The sequence below is a fragment of the Pan paniscus genome, chromosome 2, assembly GCF_029289425.2.
Source record: "Pan paniscus chromosome 2, NHGRI_mPanPan1-v2.0_pri, whole genome shotgun sequence".
Classification (NCBI taxonomy): domain Eukaryota; kingdom Metazoa; phylum Chordata; class Mammalia; order Primates; family Hominidae; genus Pan; species Pan paniscus.
The window spans coordinates 183,363,763-183,377,173 of record NC_085926.1 but is presented as its reverse complement, the minus strand read 5'-3'; the positions used below and the strand labels follow the sequence as shown (position 1 = coordinate 183,377,173).

Below are 13,411 nucleotides of genomic sequence, written 5' to 3'. Positions count from 1 at the left end.
AAAAAAAAATGCTTAGTATGGGGTCTGGAGTGTACTAAGTACTCAATGAAAGTCAGCTGCTGTTACTTTCCCTCTCTTGTGGTTTCTAGGAGACCTTCTCCCCTCCCCTCATTTCAACTATCTCCTGTAGAATGACCTCCAAATCTGAATGTTCGGTCCGAGCTCCAGAGTGTCACCTGCATGTCGAATGGCATGCAGAGGGCAGTGAAGGGCAGAGGAAAAAGCATGGCCTCACGTGATGGCAGACAAAGGCTTGTTCCTGTTCAGCACTAACAGCTGTAAACTTTGCACAAGTGATTTCATCTGAACATGTGTTCATCCACTCATCCATAAGTAGAATATTGACACTCGCTTTGCTGAAGTGGAATAAGTTTTGCCTTGTCTATTTCATCCATGGCACTTACCATGCTCTAGAATGACATCTTTCCATGCTCTTCCCCAGCTGAAATGAAAGTGAGGTCCTTGCCAGCAGGAGCCTTGCCTCCTTTCTCCTCACTCTATTCCTTGCCCCAGCAGTCTCCTAGCACAGGCTCAGTAACATCAGTTCCTCATTCACTTTCTCTCCTCCTATATCCCTTTGACTTCTCAAGGTCAGTATGTACCAAACCAAACAACTAATCATTGTCTTCACTAGACCTGACCCATGAATTTAACAAACAATTATTAAGTGCCAGGGTTAAGGGTTGAGACAGAAAGAAGATAGTTGAGACACTGTCTCATTGATGGAAATGTTCACCGTCTACTAGGGAGATGGATAATGACACTGGAATATGTATTTGCGACAGGATTAGAGACATTTCTCAGGGGGCCCCAAGCATAGAGAAGGAATGCTTCTGACTATAGGGGTTGGAAAAGCCCTCTCAGAGAAGGTGATAATTATCCTGGGTCCTGATGAAAGAGTAGAAATTTGCCAGGCAGAGAAGATTGACAGATGGCTAGAAGAGTGGTGTGACGGGGCATGAACTAACATGGTGTGTTCAGCTGGAATGGAGGGCTGACACCATTTTCCCCCATTTTCTTAAGTGGAAATTTGACACATACACAAGAATAGAAAAAAAAAATAGTTTAACACCCAAATAGTATAAAACACCCAGGTGATCACCCAGCTTCAACAACTATAAGCTCATGGACAATCTTGTTTTACCTACATGCTTACTCACTAAACCCCCATACCATTATTTTGACACAAATCTCAGACATTGAATAATTTCATTTGTAAATAATTTTTGGTTCTACATGCTATAACAATTCTGTGAAAAAAAATTTTAAATAAATAAATACTTTGGTATCTTAAAAAGTTAAAGTATATCCTCTTTTTGTCCTTAAAAAGGAGTGATACATAGCATACTCTAACACTGCAACTTGTTTGTTTTATTTGTATCTTAGCCATCTATCTGGTGACTACACTGTATCAGGATATGTAGAATTGCTTTCCTCTTTTAGGAGACTACCTAGTATTCCATTTGTGAATAGTTAACCTAGCCAGTCACCAGCTGATGGGCATTTAGGTTGTTCCCAATCTCCTAACATAAAAACAAAGCTGAGAGAATACCCTTAAATATACATCTTTGCTACCTATGGGGATTCTTGGATGTGGAATTAAATTCCAGTACATTCTTGGATGTAGGTTACATTCTTGGACGTAGAATTGCTGAGATCTTGTGCACATGGATTCTGAAAGGTGCTCCCTATTTGGCCCAACAGGTGCTTTAAATGATATGACAAGGATGCTTTCTCTCTGTTGTCCAGGCTTTTGACACTTTGCAGTTCTCTTTCTGTCCCTTCCTTCGTTTACTCAGTGACATATCATACCAATTCAACTACCCCCAGCCTCCTCCCTCCATGTCCACTGCTGTGGTCCTCGGACAGGCCTGAGTGCTTTCTTTCTTTCTTTTTTGAGACAAAATTTCGCTCTTGTCGCCAAGGCTGGAGTGCAGTGGTGCAATGTCGGGAAAGTAACTGCAACCTCTGCCTTCCAGGTTCAAGCGATTCTCTTGCCTCAGCCTCCCAAATAGCTGGGATTACAGGCACATGCCATCATGCTCGGCTAATTATTGTATTTTTAGTACAGACGGGGTTTCACCATGTTGGACATGCTGGTCTCAAACTCCTGACATCAAGTGATCCGCCCGCCTCGGCCTCCCAAAATCCTCGGATTACAGGCGTGAGCCACCACGCCCAGCCAGGCCGGCGTACTTTCGTATCAGGACAGTTGCGGCTATCAAGTCAGCACGTATTCTAATCATCTGCCAAAGCGAATATCCTAAAACAGGAAAGAAATCATTCTCTTACTTAAACACCTCTGTTGGTGTCTCATCTACATTATTAAAAATCTAACTCCTTAGCCTGCCTTCAGTGCACTCTTGTTTGTCCCCAGATTCTCACTTATTTCTCATATACCTTAGGCTTCGCTGAAACTGGATTCTGGTGCCTTACCTGGGACCGTGTTCACCCATTCCCTTCTTTTTCTGCTTGAAGAAAAGTGTTGCTCATCCTTGAAGGTAAACTTAAACTCCATCTCCTCCATAAAGCCACACAGTGTAAGGGCCACTGGTTTTGGACTCAGGTTGACTTGGATTCTTATACTGTCTCTCTTTTGGGGGGATGTCATTTAATTCTTCTGAAACTCAGAGTTTTCATCTGTTAGAGAAAGATTAAAATACCTACCTTGGAGGATGATTGTGAGGCTCAGGGATGACGGGAATATAGTAGGAGCTGAATTAAAAGCAATTCTGATTATTTCCGTGGTCACTATTGCCGCCCCACCGCACTTGATTGCAGCCCCTGGTGCTACACCAGCTACATTTGCTTGGTGTGACAGCAGGTTGTGGACAAGACTGCCTTGATCTCTAGACTGCAAGCTCGCTGTGGGCCGGGCTCACGATTCACCCCCGGATCTCCCAGCCCTGGCACCGAGCCGGCACTGGGGGCGCGCCATGCCTGCAGAATAAGTGGGGAAAGCGACAGGGATAAACGTAGAAAAACAAGCACAGACAGACGGAGAGAGGGCAGACCGGGAGGCAGGTTTTTCCCGGAGTCTCCACCGAAGGACAGAGAGGGCGGAGTCAGAATCGGGGGCGGGGGCCTGGCTCAGGAGGTGGGGCCTGGTTCGGAGGCGGGTCTTGGCGCGGACCCCTCCCTGGTCCGTCAGTGAACGTGCTCCGCCGGCTCAGTCCGCCCGCCGCTGCGTCCCGGCGTGCAAGTGAGCTTCTCGGCTGCCCCGCGGGCCGGGGTGCGGAGCCGACATGCGCCCGCTGCTCGGCCTCCTTCTGGTCTTCGCCGGCTGCACCTTCGCCTTGTACTTGCTGTCGACGCGACTGCCCCGCGGGCGGAGACTGGGCTCCACCGAGGAGGCTGGAGGCAGGTGCGTGGCGGGAATCCGGGTTCGGGTCAGAGGAAGGGAGCCGGGTCCGAGGACCGGGGCTGGGAATCGGAGATTCGGAGATTCGGGTTCCGGTATCGGAGGCGTTGGGAATTGAGGTTCACTTATCGGACTGGAATCCGGGTCTGGTATCCGGGCCCGCGTCCGCACGGTCTCGGACAGAAGGGTGGATGGGAGCCCGGCTCCGGGCCTGACTGGGACCTGTGTGGTGCTGGCTGCAGGGTGCGCAGGGCGTCACGCCGCGGGGCCTTTGGTTGGGTGGATTTGCCGAGGGAGACGCGGCGCTGAGCCTGCTCGCGCCGTTGCTTTCCCAGTCCCAGCCCTGGGCCCCATTTCCAGCCCACTTCGCCCCCGTGCGGGCCCCCAGCCTCTTCAAGTCCACTTTCAACTGCCTCTCCTCCTCCCCACCCCACTTACGTCAGGTCTGCCCTTGAGACTTTAGACATTAGATCTTCAGGAGAAATGTTGCATAGACAACTTTAAATTATTCACGAATTAATTATCGACTCTGCCCGTCTTCCTGGTTGTCTCTACTTTTACCTTTTTTTTTTTTTTTTCTGAGACGGAGTCTCGCTCTGTCACCCAGGCTGGAGTGCAGTGGCGCGATCTCGGCTCACTTTAACCTCCTCCTCCCGGGTTCAAGCGATTCACCTGCCTCAGTTTCCCAAGTAATTGGGACTACAGGCGCGCGCCACCACGGCCGGCTAATTTTTGTATTTTTAGTAGGGACGGGGTGGGGGGGGTCTCATCATGTTGGCCAGGCTGGTCTCGAACTCCTGACCTCAGGTAATCCGCCTGCCTCAGCCTCCCAAAGTGTTGGGATTACAGGCGTGAGCCATCGCGCCTGGCCTCCTTTTCCCCTTCTAATGAACGACTGGTCGAGGCAGGAGGCAGAGCAATACTTACCTGGCCGGTTTTTGTGAGTGCTGCATACTCTTTATAAAGTGCATGGAAGTGTGCCTAGTACAGCATTGCGTGGTTAAGGGAATTACTGATATTTGACTATTAAGGCAGCTGTTTTCAGTTACTGTATTCTTTTGCTGTAGCTAAGAAGGCTCTGCTGTGGGTGTCGGACATACCAAGAGAAACTCTCGTGAGAAGTAGGAGGGTTTGCTCATGATTAATCAGTGATGGATTCAAAGACTGTTCAGATGGCAGAGGCAAGGTAGTCTTTATACTATAACCCTTGGACAGGATTCAAAGTGCATTGAGGACCAGATTAAGAGCAGAGTTAAATAGTAGGCTCTTTGAAAGGGTTCGATTCAAGCCTGACATATTATCAAAAAAGTTACATTTATCCTATGGGATAGATATACTTTCCTGAAGAATCTCTAATTGGCTTTATAGTGAATGCTAAAAAGTCGTTTTACTTGGCACCTCAGGAACAGTTTGAAGTCTGAATTGTTCTTGGTTTGTGGGGGAGGCAGTGTCCTTGAAAGGAAGGCAATTTAGGACATTTAGAACTTGCCTGGAAATGAATCCATTTGCCTCTTAAGAACAGATTCTAAAATCCCAGAGCTAAAGGGGAACTTAATGACTGTTTAGCACCAACCCCTCATTTTTTAGATAAGGAAACAGACTCAGGGACTAGTCCAAGGACATAAAACAGAAAGTAGCAGGGTTGGGATGCTAACCCAGGTCTCTTGCTTCCAAACTAGGGCTCTCCTGTCTGTCTCTGCAACGTCGTATCAGGTCATCTGTCATTGGGAGTGTATGTGTTCCCAGCAGACCAGATGATGGGCATATTTATAAACCTACTCTGAAAAGAAGACACAGCGAGTGACTTTCATGGGCACTGGACTGATCTGAACTCATGTTTCCATCTGCTTTTCCAAATCCCCAGGTCGCTGTGGTTCCCCTCCGACCTGGCAGAGCTGCGGGAGCTCTCTGAGGTCCTTCGAGAGTACCGGAAGGAGCACCAGGCCTACGTGTTCCTGCTCTTCTGCGGCGCCTACCTCTACAAACAGGGCTTTGCCATCCCCGGCTCCAGCTTCCTGGTCAGTGTCCTACCCTCCCTCCAACCCTGTTTCCTTATCTGTAAAATTTGGATACTCCCCTGTAACCTCATGGGATTGTTGTGTGGGGATGATTAAAAGTGACAGTGGGTGTATCGGGGCTGGCACACAGTGGCCCTCCGCGCCTACTGAGGGATTGAGCACCGAAGTGGGAGACACTGACAGCTTCCTTTTGTACTGCTTCCCTCTCCCACCCCAGCCTGTTTCTCTCCTCTAGGCTGAGGCTGGACCTGCTCAAACAGTTTCCTTGTCGGAAACTAGAAGAAAAGCAAACATGTCCAAGAGAGGCAGGGGAGGTGTGTAGGGCTCGGGGTCAGGGGCTGACTCCTTGAGGCTGCCCTATGTCTGTCTTCTGTCTTGAACTGATCCCTCTTCAGGGCAGAGAGCCAGCTGCTGCTTGGTGGGGGCTCCACATCCAGACCTGAGGGTGAACCCTGACTCTGCCTGCTGTGCTCTTGGGGAGGATACTTAATCTCTCACCTGTAGAATGGGGCAAGGATGGCATGACTCAGGGATGTAGTGAGGATTACACAGGACATGTAGTCAAGCGCTTAACACAGTGCTCAGCGGCTCCCCAGCTTACCACTTCCAAGGCTTCCTTTTACTTTCTCTCTTGGATCCCATGTTTTGTCAGGATGATGTCTACCAACCAAAATGCATTTAGGAAGTATTGGTTCACTTTTCCCTTTTTCTTAAACCAAGACGTCTTCAAATGTCGGCTAGAGCTCTGGTCAACATGGAACCCCGGTATTAGCATACTGCATAGATGTAATTCCAGCAAAAAGCAAAGAAACAAGACATCTTACATAGCTTGCGTGGTCTTACCAAGGGAAAATTCATGGTTTGTGTTCATCTTTTGAAATAGTAAAAATAACTCGTGAGTTTCATTTCTACTTTCTTGGAGCCCCAGTCATTGCAGAATCTATCACAGCCACAGATCCCATTTCATTCTCTCCTGCCCCCTGAGGCTTTTATCCTTATCCTCATTTTCAAGGTGAAGAGACTGACGGCAGGTGTAGTTCCCAGCCTTTTCATAATTTTTCATTCACCTCTTTAAATGGCAATTGGGACCTGGGGCAGTGGCTCACGCCTGTAATCCTAGCACTTTGGGAGGCTGAGGTGGGAGGATCACTTGAGTCCGGGAGTTTGAAACCAGCCTGGGCAACACAGTGAGACCCCATCTCTACAAAAAATTTTAAAAAGTAGGTGAATGTGGTGGTGTGTGCCTACAGTCCTAGCTGCTTGGGAGGCTGAGGCAGGAGGATCACTTGAGTCCAGGAGTTCGAGGATGCAGTGAGCTATGATCATGTCACTGTACTCCAGCCTGGGTGACAGAGCGAGATCCTGTTTCTTAAAAATAAATAAATAACGCAATTGGGTTTTAGTTTAGTTTTAGAAAAAAGCAGTGAAGGAGGAGGGAACCTATGACTCTCAGGCTCCAAGATGAAGTGCCTGGTAGCTGCCAGATGTTCACATGCCTGAGGGTTTGTTTTATTTGCAGAATGTTTTAGCTGGTGCCTTGTTTGGGCCATGGTTGGGGCTTCTGCTGTGCTGTGTGTTGACCTCGGTGGGTGCCACATGCTGCTACCTGCTCTCCAGTATTTTTGGCAAACAGTTGGTGGTGTCCTACTTTCCTGATAAAGTGGCCCTGCTGCAGAGAAAGGTAAGGGGAGGGGTCACATCTGAGAGCTGGGACCCCAGAGAGTCACTATGTGCATGGCCTTGAGAGAAGCGAGTGGCAGGGATTTCCCACAGTATTCTTCCACGCTGTCTCGGGAGGTCCTAGGGGTTCTTTTGATGTCTTCAGGAGACATAGACCTGGGATCAAATCCCAGCTCCATCATTACCAGCTCTGTGACTTTGGGCAAGTTCTCGACTTCTCTGATCCTCAGCATCTCTATTTTAAAATGAGGAAAACAGTCTTTCCCTGGAGGGTTGTTGGAAGAATTGGGAACAGATTATGTAAAGTGTCTAGAACAGTGCCTGGCACCAGCAGGTTTTCAACACCTGGAGACCCTTTCTGCTTCTTAACAGCTTTCTTCTCTTTGGCTACAGGTGGAGGAGAACAGAAACAGCTTGTTTTTTTTCTTATTGTTTTTGAGACTTTTCCCCATGACACCAAACTGGTTCTTGAACCTCTCGGCCCCGATTCTGAACATTCCCATCGTGCAGTTCTTCTTCTCAGTTCTTATCGGTAAGATGCTAGTGGGGTGGGTTTGAGTCTTCAGAGCTGTCACGCTGGGGGTCTGCCCTGGGTTATTGGCCACGTGAGCACGTGCCTGCTTCTGAGAACACAGGCTCACAAAGTGTGACTTCAAGCCTTATGATCTAAAGAAATGATTCCTGATTTCAGATCTGCTCAGGCTTCAACATGAAAACCCATAAAAATACTTTTGGACTAAATAAAGATTGTCCATTGCATGGCTGTATGCACTAGGCACTGGGATTAGAAGAGATGGTCTGTGTAAAGTATACAAATTGGCCCATAGTAAGTACTCAGTAAATGCTAGCAGGAAGAGCAGGGTTGGAATGAGGGTGTGTGTCCATGAGTTTTGAGTGGGGACAGAAGAAAGGAGCAGAGCAAGGGACTTCCTGTCTGGTTTTTGGCCCCTGTTTTGATTAAGTTCTGCCTTAGGAATTGCTGGCATCAGTGTGGTTCCTTCCTGCCTTTTGACAATTGCACAACCTGCAGCAAGCTACTTACCCTCAATGGACCACCTGGCTAGGAATAGAGCAGTGTTTCTCAAAGTGTGGGCCTTGGGCCACCTTTATCAGATTGTTAGGGTCAGGGGGCTTGTTGAGAATCTAGATTTGGGGCCTACTCCAGACCTACTGAATCAGAATCTTGGGAGTGGGATCTGGGAATATGCATTTTAATCCAGTTCCTAGTCAGTCATTTTCAAACTGCAAACCCAGTCGTTCTCAAACTGCAAACCTATTAAGAATCGCCTGCAAACCTATTAAAAATCACTTGGAGGCCGGTCTCAGTGGCTCACACCTGTAATCCCAGCACTTTGGGAGGTTGAGGCAGGTGGATCACTTGAGGTTGGGAGTTCAAGACCAGCCTGGCCAACATGGTGAAACCCCATCTCTACTAAAAATACAAAAATTAGCCTGACGTGGTGGTGTGCGTCTGTAATTCAACTACTTGGGAGGCTGAGGCAGGAGAATGGCTTGAACCTGGGAGGCGGAGATTGCAGTAAGCTGAGAGGATGACATTTCACTCCAGCCTGGGTGACAGAGTGAGGCTCCATCTCAAAAAAAAAAAAAGCAAAAAAACAAACAAAAACAAACAAAACAACAAAACATCACCTGTGGAGATTTTAATCCCTAAGCTAAGGCTACACCACACATCAACTAAATCATCTCTGGGGTAGGACTCAGGGATCAGGATCTTTTAACGTTTTCCAGGTGATGCAAGTAGTTAGTCCCTAAAAGGGATTCCGCTGGATCCTGAGTTTTGCAGTCTACTGAATTAGATGATATCTAAAGTTTCTCCTTGCCTTTGACAATTATATGACCTGCAGCGAGCTACTTAGTCTGAACGGGCCACTCGTCCAGATAAGGGGCTGGGACTAGAGCAGTGTTTCTTGAAATATGGGCCTTGGACCACCTTTATCAGAGTGGTAAAGTGCTAACATCCTATAAAATCAGTGTTTGCTACTTTCTCCATACTGGAAGAAAACCACCCTCCTTAAGCCTAAGGCAAGGATCTCTTTCTCTTAAACCTCCCTTAGATCCTAGAGGGAAAGACGATTCAGGGCTTCTAGGTCAAACAGAGCAAATCTGTGGTTGAGCAGCTGCTATTAATAGGAGATACCTGAGAGAAATGGAGATCTTAAATAGAAGCAAGATCTACCACAGCCAATTTTGGTCATATTGGCTTTCAGACAAAGTGCCTCAGGCCCTCAGCTAGTGGGGGTTTGCTGCTTCTAATTACCTAGGTGGCATGAGGCTTGGCAAGATTCTGGAGACCAGGCTTCCTGTCCTCTGTCTCACAAGCTGTGTGACCCTGAGGGGTCTGGGATCTTCATCTCCTGTATACTTCCTCTCCTATAGAAGAGAAATGGACGATCAGAGTGTTCCAAACCAATCGGAATCTCAGGGTGGGAGTGGAGAAGGGGCTTTTAAAATACAGGTTCCTGGGCACTACCCCAGAACCAAGTAACCAGAATTTCTGGGGTGGAGCCCAAGGATGTGGTTTTTAACAATGTCACCAGCTGATTGTTCTGCAGCCAGCCTGTTCAGCCAGCCAGACTTTTGGAATCCAGTGGATTTGATGACATCTTTGAGACAGTACAGAATGTGAATAGTACTTCTTTTAAAAAACTGTTTGTCAACAATGGCACTTCTCTCTTTACTTTGGCTGTTGGGTACTCAGACCCAAATTTGGGGCCCACTTTTGGCAAACAGGTGAACCGTATGCATTTTTTTACTAACTGTACTCCCTGATGTCTTGTATTCTTCTGCACGCATTTTGCTTTTCCTATTTAAAATTTTATTTATTTATTTATTTATTTTTGAGACAGAGTCTAGCTCTATCGCCTGGGCTGAAGTGCAGTGGTAAGATCTTGGCTCACTGCCACCTCTGCCTCCCAGGTTCCAGTGATTCTCCTGCCTCAGCCTCCTGAGTAGCAAGGATTACAGGCACATGCCACCACACCCGGCTAATTTTTGTGTTTTTAGTAGAGACGGGGTTTCACCATGTTGGCCAGGCTGATCTCGAACTCCTGACCTCAGGTGATCCACCTCGGCCTCCCAAAGTGCTGGGATTACAAGCATAAGCCACCATTCCTGGCCCTATTTTAAAATTATCTTATAGTAGCATGTATTATTTGTGTAAATATCTCAAGTTCTTTTGTTGAACAAGACAGGCATATATGGGAAGTGAGGAAAGGAGGGAAAATAATAGAAAAGAAGGAAAGAAGGGAAAGAGTTAATATGTATAAGGGTCAAGAGTCAAGCAAAAAAAAACCGTAGTCACTGTTCCTGGTGACATTCTGAATTATTATTTTCTTAATTTTGCTGCTGCTTGTAACAGGCGCTTTGTCCTTTTCTTCTTCCAGGTTTGATCCCATATAATTTCATCTGTGTGCAGACAGGCTCCATCCTGTCAACCCTAACCTCTCTGGATGCTCTTTTCTCCTGGGACACTGTCTTTAAGCTGTTGGCCATTGCCATGGTGGCATTAATTCCTGGAACCCTCATTAAAAAATTTAGTCAGAAACATCTGCAATTGAATGAAACAAGTACTGCTAATCATATACACAGTAGAAAAGACACATGATCTGGATTTTCTGTTTGCCACGTCCCTGGACTCAGTTGCTTATTTGTGTAATGGATGTGGTGCTCTAAAGCCCCTCACTGTTTTTGATTGCCTTCTATAGGTGATGTGGACACTGTGCATCCATGTGCAGTGTCTTGTCAGAAAGGACACTCTGCTCTTGAAGGTGTGTTACATCAGGTTTTCAAACCAGCCCTGGTGTAGCAGACACTGCAACGGATGCCTCCTAGAAAATGCTGTTTGTGGCCGGGCGCGGTGGCTCACGCCTGTAATCCTAGCACTTTGGGAGGCTGAGGCGGGTGGTTCACAAGGTCAGGAGTTCAAGACCAGCCTGGCCAAGATGGTGAAATCCTGTCTCTAATAAAAATACAAAAATTAGCCAGGCGTGGTGGCAGGCACCTGTAATCCCAGCTACTCGGGAGGCTGAGGCAGGAGAATTGCTTGAACCAAGGTGGCAGAGGTTGCAGTAAGCCAAGATCACACCACTGCACTCCAGCCTGGGTGATAGAGTGAGACACTGTCTCGACAAAAAAAAAAAAAAAAGAGAAAGAAAATGCTGTTTGTATTTTGTGGTCTAATAAGGAGCTCGGGATAGCCTGTTGTATTTGCCTCATGCCAGCCCCTGAGCTGCCTTGGGAGAAGATGCTGATTGTCCTTGTCCAGAGTACTGCTTTTGCAGAGTGACAGGCTGCTGGGACAGATGTCCTGTTGCATCTTTGTGGATGTTTAGTACCGATGATGACACGGGAACTCACATCACTGACACCGCTCATCATCTTCTGTTAGTCTCTTGAAGAGCATTTCTTTTGTACTTCTTTGCTGATGACCTACCTCTTCATAAGCCAAGTGAAACAAGTTGACGAACTGCCTAGGACTTCCACGTGTTGTCACATACATGATGATTTCTGTCACGCTCTTGTGTTCAGACACGCTGACGTTACCATGTATGTCAAACCTCCTTATGATCGCATGTCCTGACAGTTAAGCTGATTGCAAACAGACTATAAAATATGAATGGAGCAAATGCTGTATGTCATGGATATGTTCTGGAGAAATTCTTACCCATCTGGATGGGGCAGGGCCCTTGACTCACCTGAATCATGACCAGGCAAACATTTTATCTGTCCTTTCTGCAGGAATCCGTTCTGTGTCATGCTAGGAGAATGGGTTCAGTATATGGGGCCATCAGGCAGTATACCCTCTGAATGTTTTTCATTTTTTTATTTGCTTAGAGTAACTAAACAATTGTATCTTTTAATTTATCTTTTACTTCAAAGAGGAAACCTTGGCTTCTGATAACTTTGTTGTGTTGTATCTTAATGGCCTATAGCTGTCATTACTTCCTCTAGCTGCAGTACAGAATTGTTACAGACCTGGATTAATGCTTCCAAAGACAGAAGGACCTTGGCACCTAAACTGACCAGCCCTGTGATCTTGCACCCCACAGGAGTAACTCATCAGGACTTACCAGACTGCTGCTTTTGGGCATCATCTGCTGGGTTGATGATTTGGTTTGGCCAAGAGTCTTGCCAAGACTTTAATCTATGCCTCTTGTTCTACATGAATTCTTGGGAATTACTCACGTTTCATAGGAAGAGTGCATCCCCAGGTGATGGTTTTTGGTTATGGTATGATCCTTTCACACCAAGGATTTCATTGTTTAAAACGTGTTTCCTTAAAAGAAGCCTTGATAACGAGAGTGGGGGAAGGAGGCAGCAGACTTTGAAGACTGTGGCCTTTGGTGTTCTGGAGTAGGGGGAGGGAAGGAGAAACATGTTTTCCACATCATCGCAAGTGTGTGCCCTTTGCCCCTTTTCAGGATCCTTAGAGTTGCCTCCCTCCCTCCACCCCGACAGTTTTGCAATAATGTGCCTTATCAGTTGTGAGTTTACAGGCGAAGCAATTTCCCAAATAAATGGATGTAAGTGTTCTGTGTGGTGCTTGTTTGAACATGTTGCTAACTTTCAACTACCTTTGCCAGTGGGAATTAGGATTGGCTGAAAATTGGACAGTCCAAAATGGTGTTTTAAGCTTTCCACTCTCAATGCTTCTTACCAAAATAATTTCTCAGAAGCCAGATTTTCATCTTCATTTTCTCTCTCTGCTCCTGTATAGTGGGGTCAGTAGTAACAGGAGTAGCTACCGGATGGGCAGCAGGAAAGCATAGGGAAGAAGCAGAGTGCCAGTCTAGCTTTTACAGAATACTGAAGAAGAGGCTGTCACCAAATAAAATGATGATTGCCCCTTCTTTTTGTGGCTGTGTCAAATACAAGAGTCACAGAAACTAGCTTTCTCCATTACCTGCTTTTTGTGGCTGCAGGAAACCCAGTCATGGAAAGTCTTCCTTTCCCTCAAGTTCTGACAAATGCTGAGATTATTAAGGCAGCTCTCAGGGCACAAACAGTACATTTAGAAAAAGACAGGACTAGAAAACAGTGAAGTACACTTTTTGTTTAATTCCATGCATTTGTTTGCTTTGATAGTCATTCTTGTTCCCATTGCTGTTCAATACAGAGAGGGAGCTGGCATCAGAAAACAACACTGGGAGCTGGGGACTGACAGTACAGGAGACCAGAGGGGAGCCAGGTAAGGGGGTTCATTTGGAGACTTAAAACCACAAAAGAGAAATTCATTTGCTCCAAGTTGATAGGAGCTCAAATTAATAAAGCGTCAAAGAGGGTCTTCCCACTTCCAGAGTCTGGGAAGTGGTCACTCTGAAGGTGAAGAGCC

The 13,411-nt window shown here is 46.8% G+C and overlaps 1 protein-coding gene across 1 annotated transcript; it reads left to right on the top strand.

The window, feature by feature from the left end:
- Positions 1-3,176: 3,176 nt before the first annotated feature.
- Positions 3,177-12,611, top strand: TMEM41A (transmembrane protein 41A). Its single transcript, XM_003806607.7, has 5 exons — positions 3,177-3,364; positions 5,226-5,379; positions 6,899-7,060; positions 7,453-7,591; positions 10,464-12,611. The coding sequence occupies exons 1-5, from the start codon at positions 3,246-3,248 to the stop codon at positions 10,682-10,684; spliced, it is 795 nt and encodes a 264-aa protein (XP_003806655.1). The 5' UTR covers positions 3,177-3,245; the 3' UTR covers positions 10,685-12,611.
- The last annotated feature ends 800 nt before the right edge of the window (positions 12,612-13,411 follow it).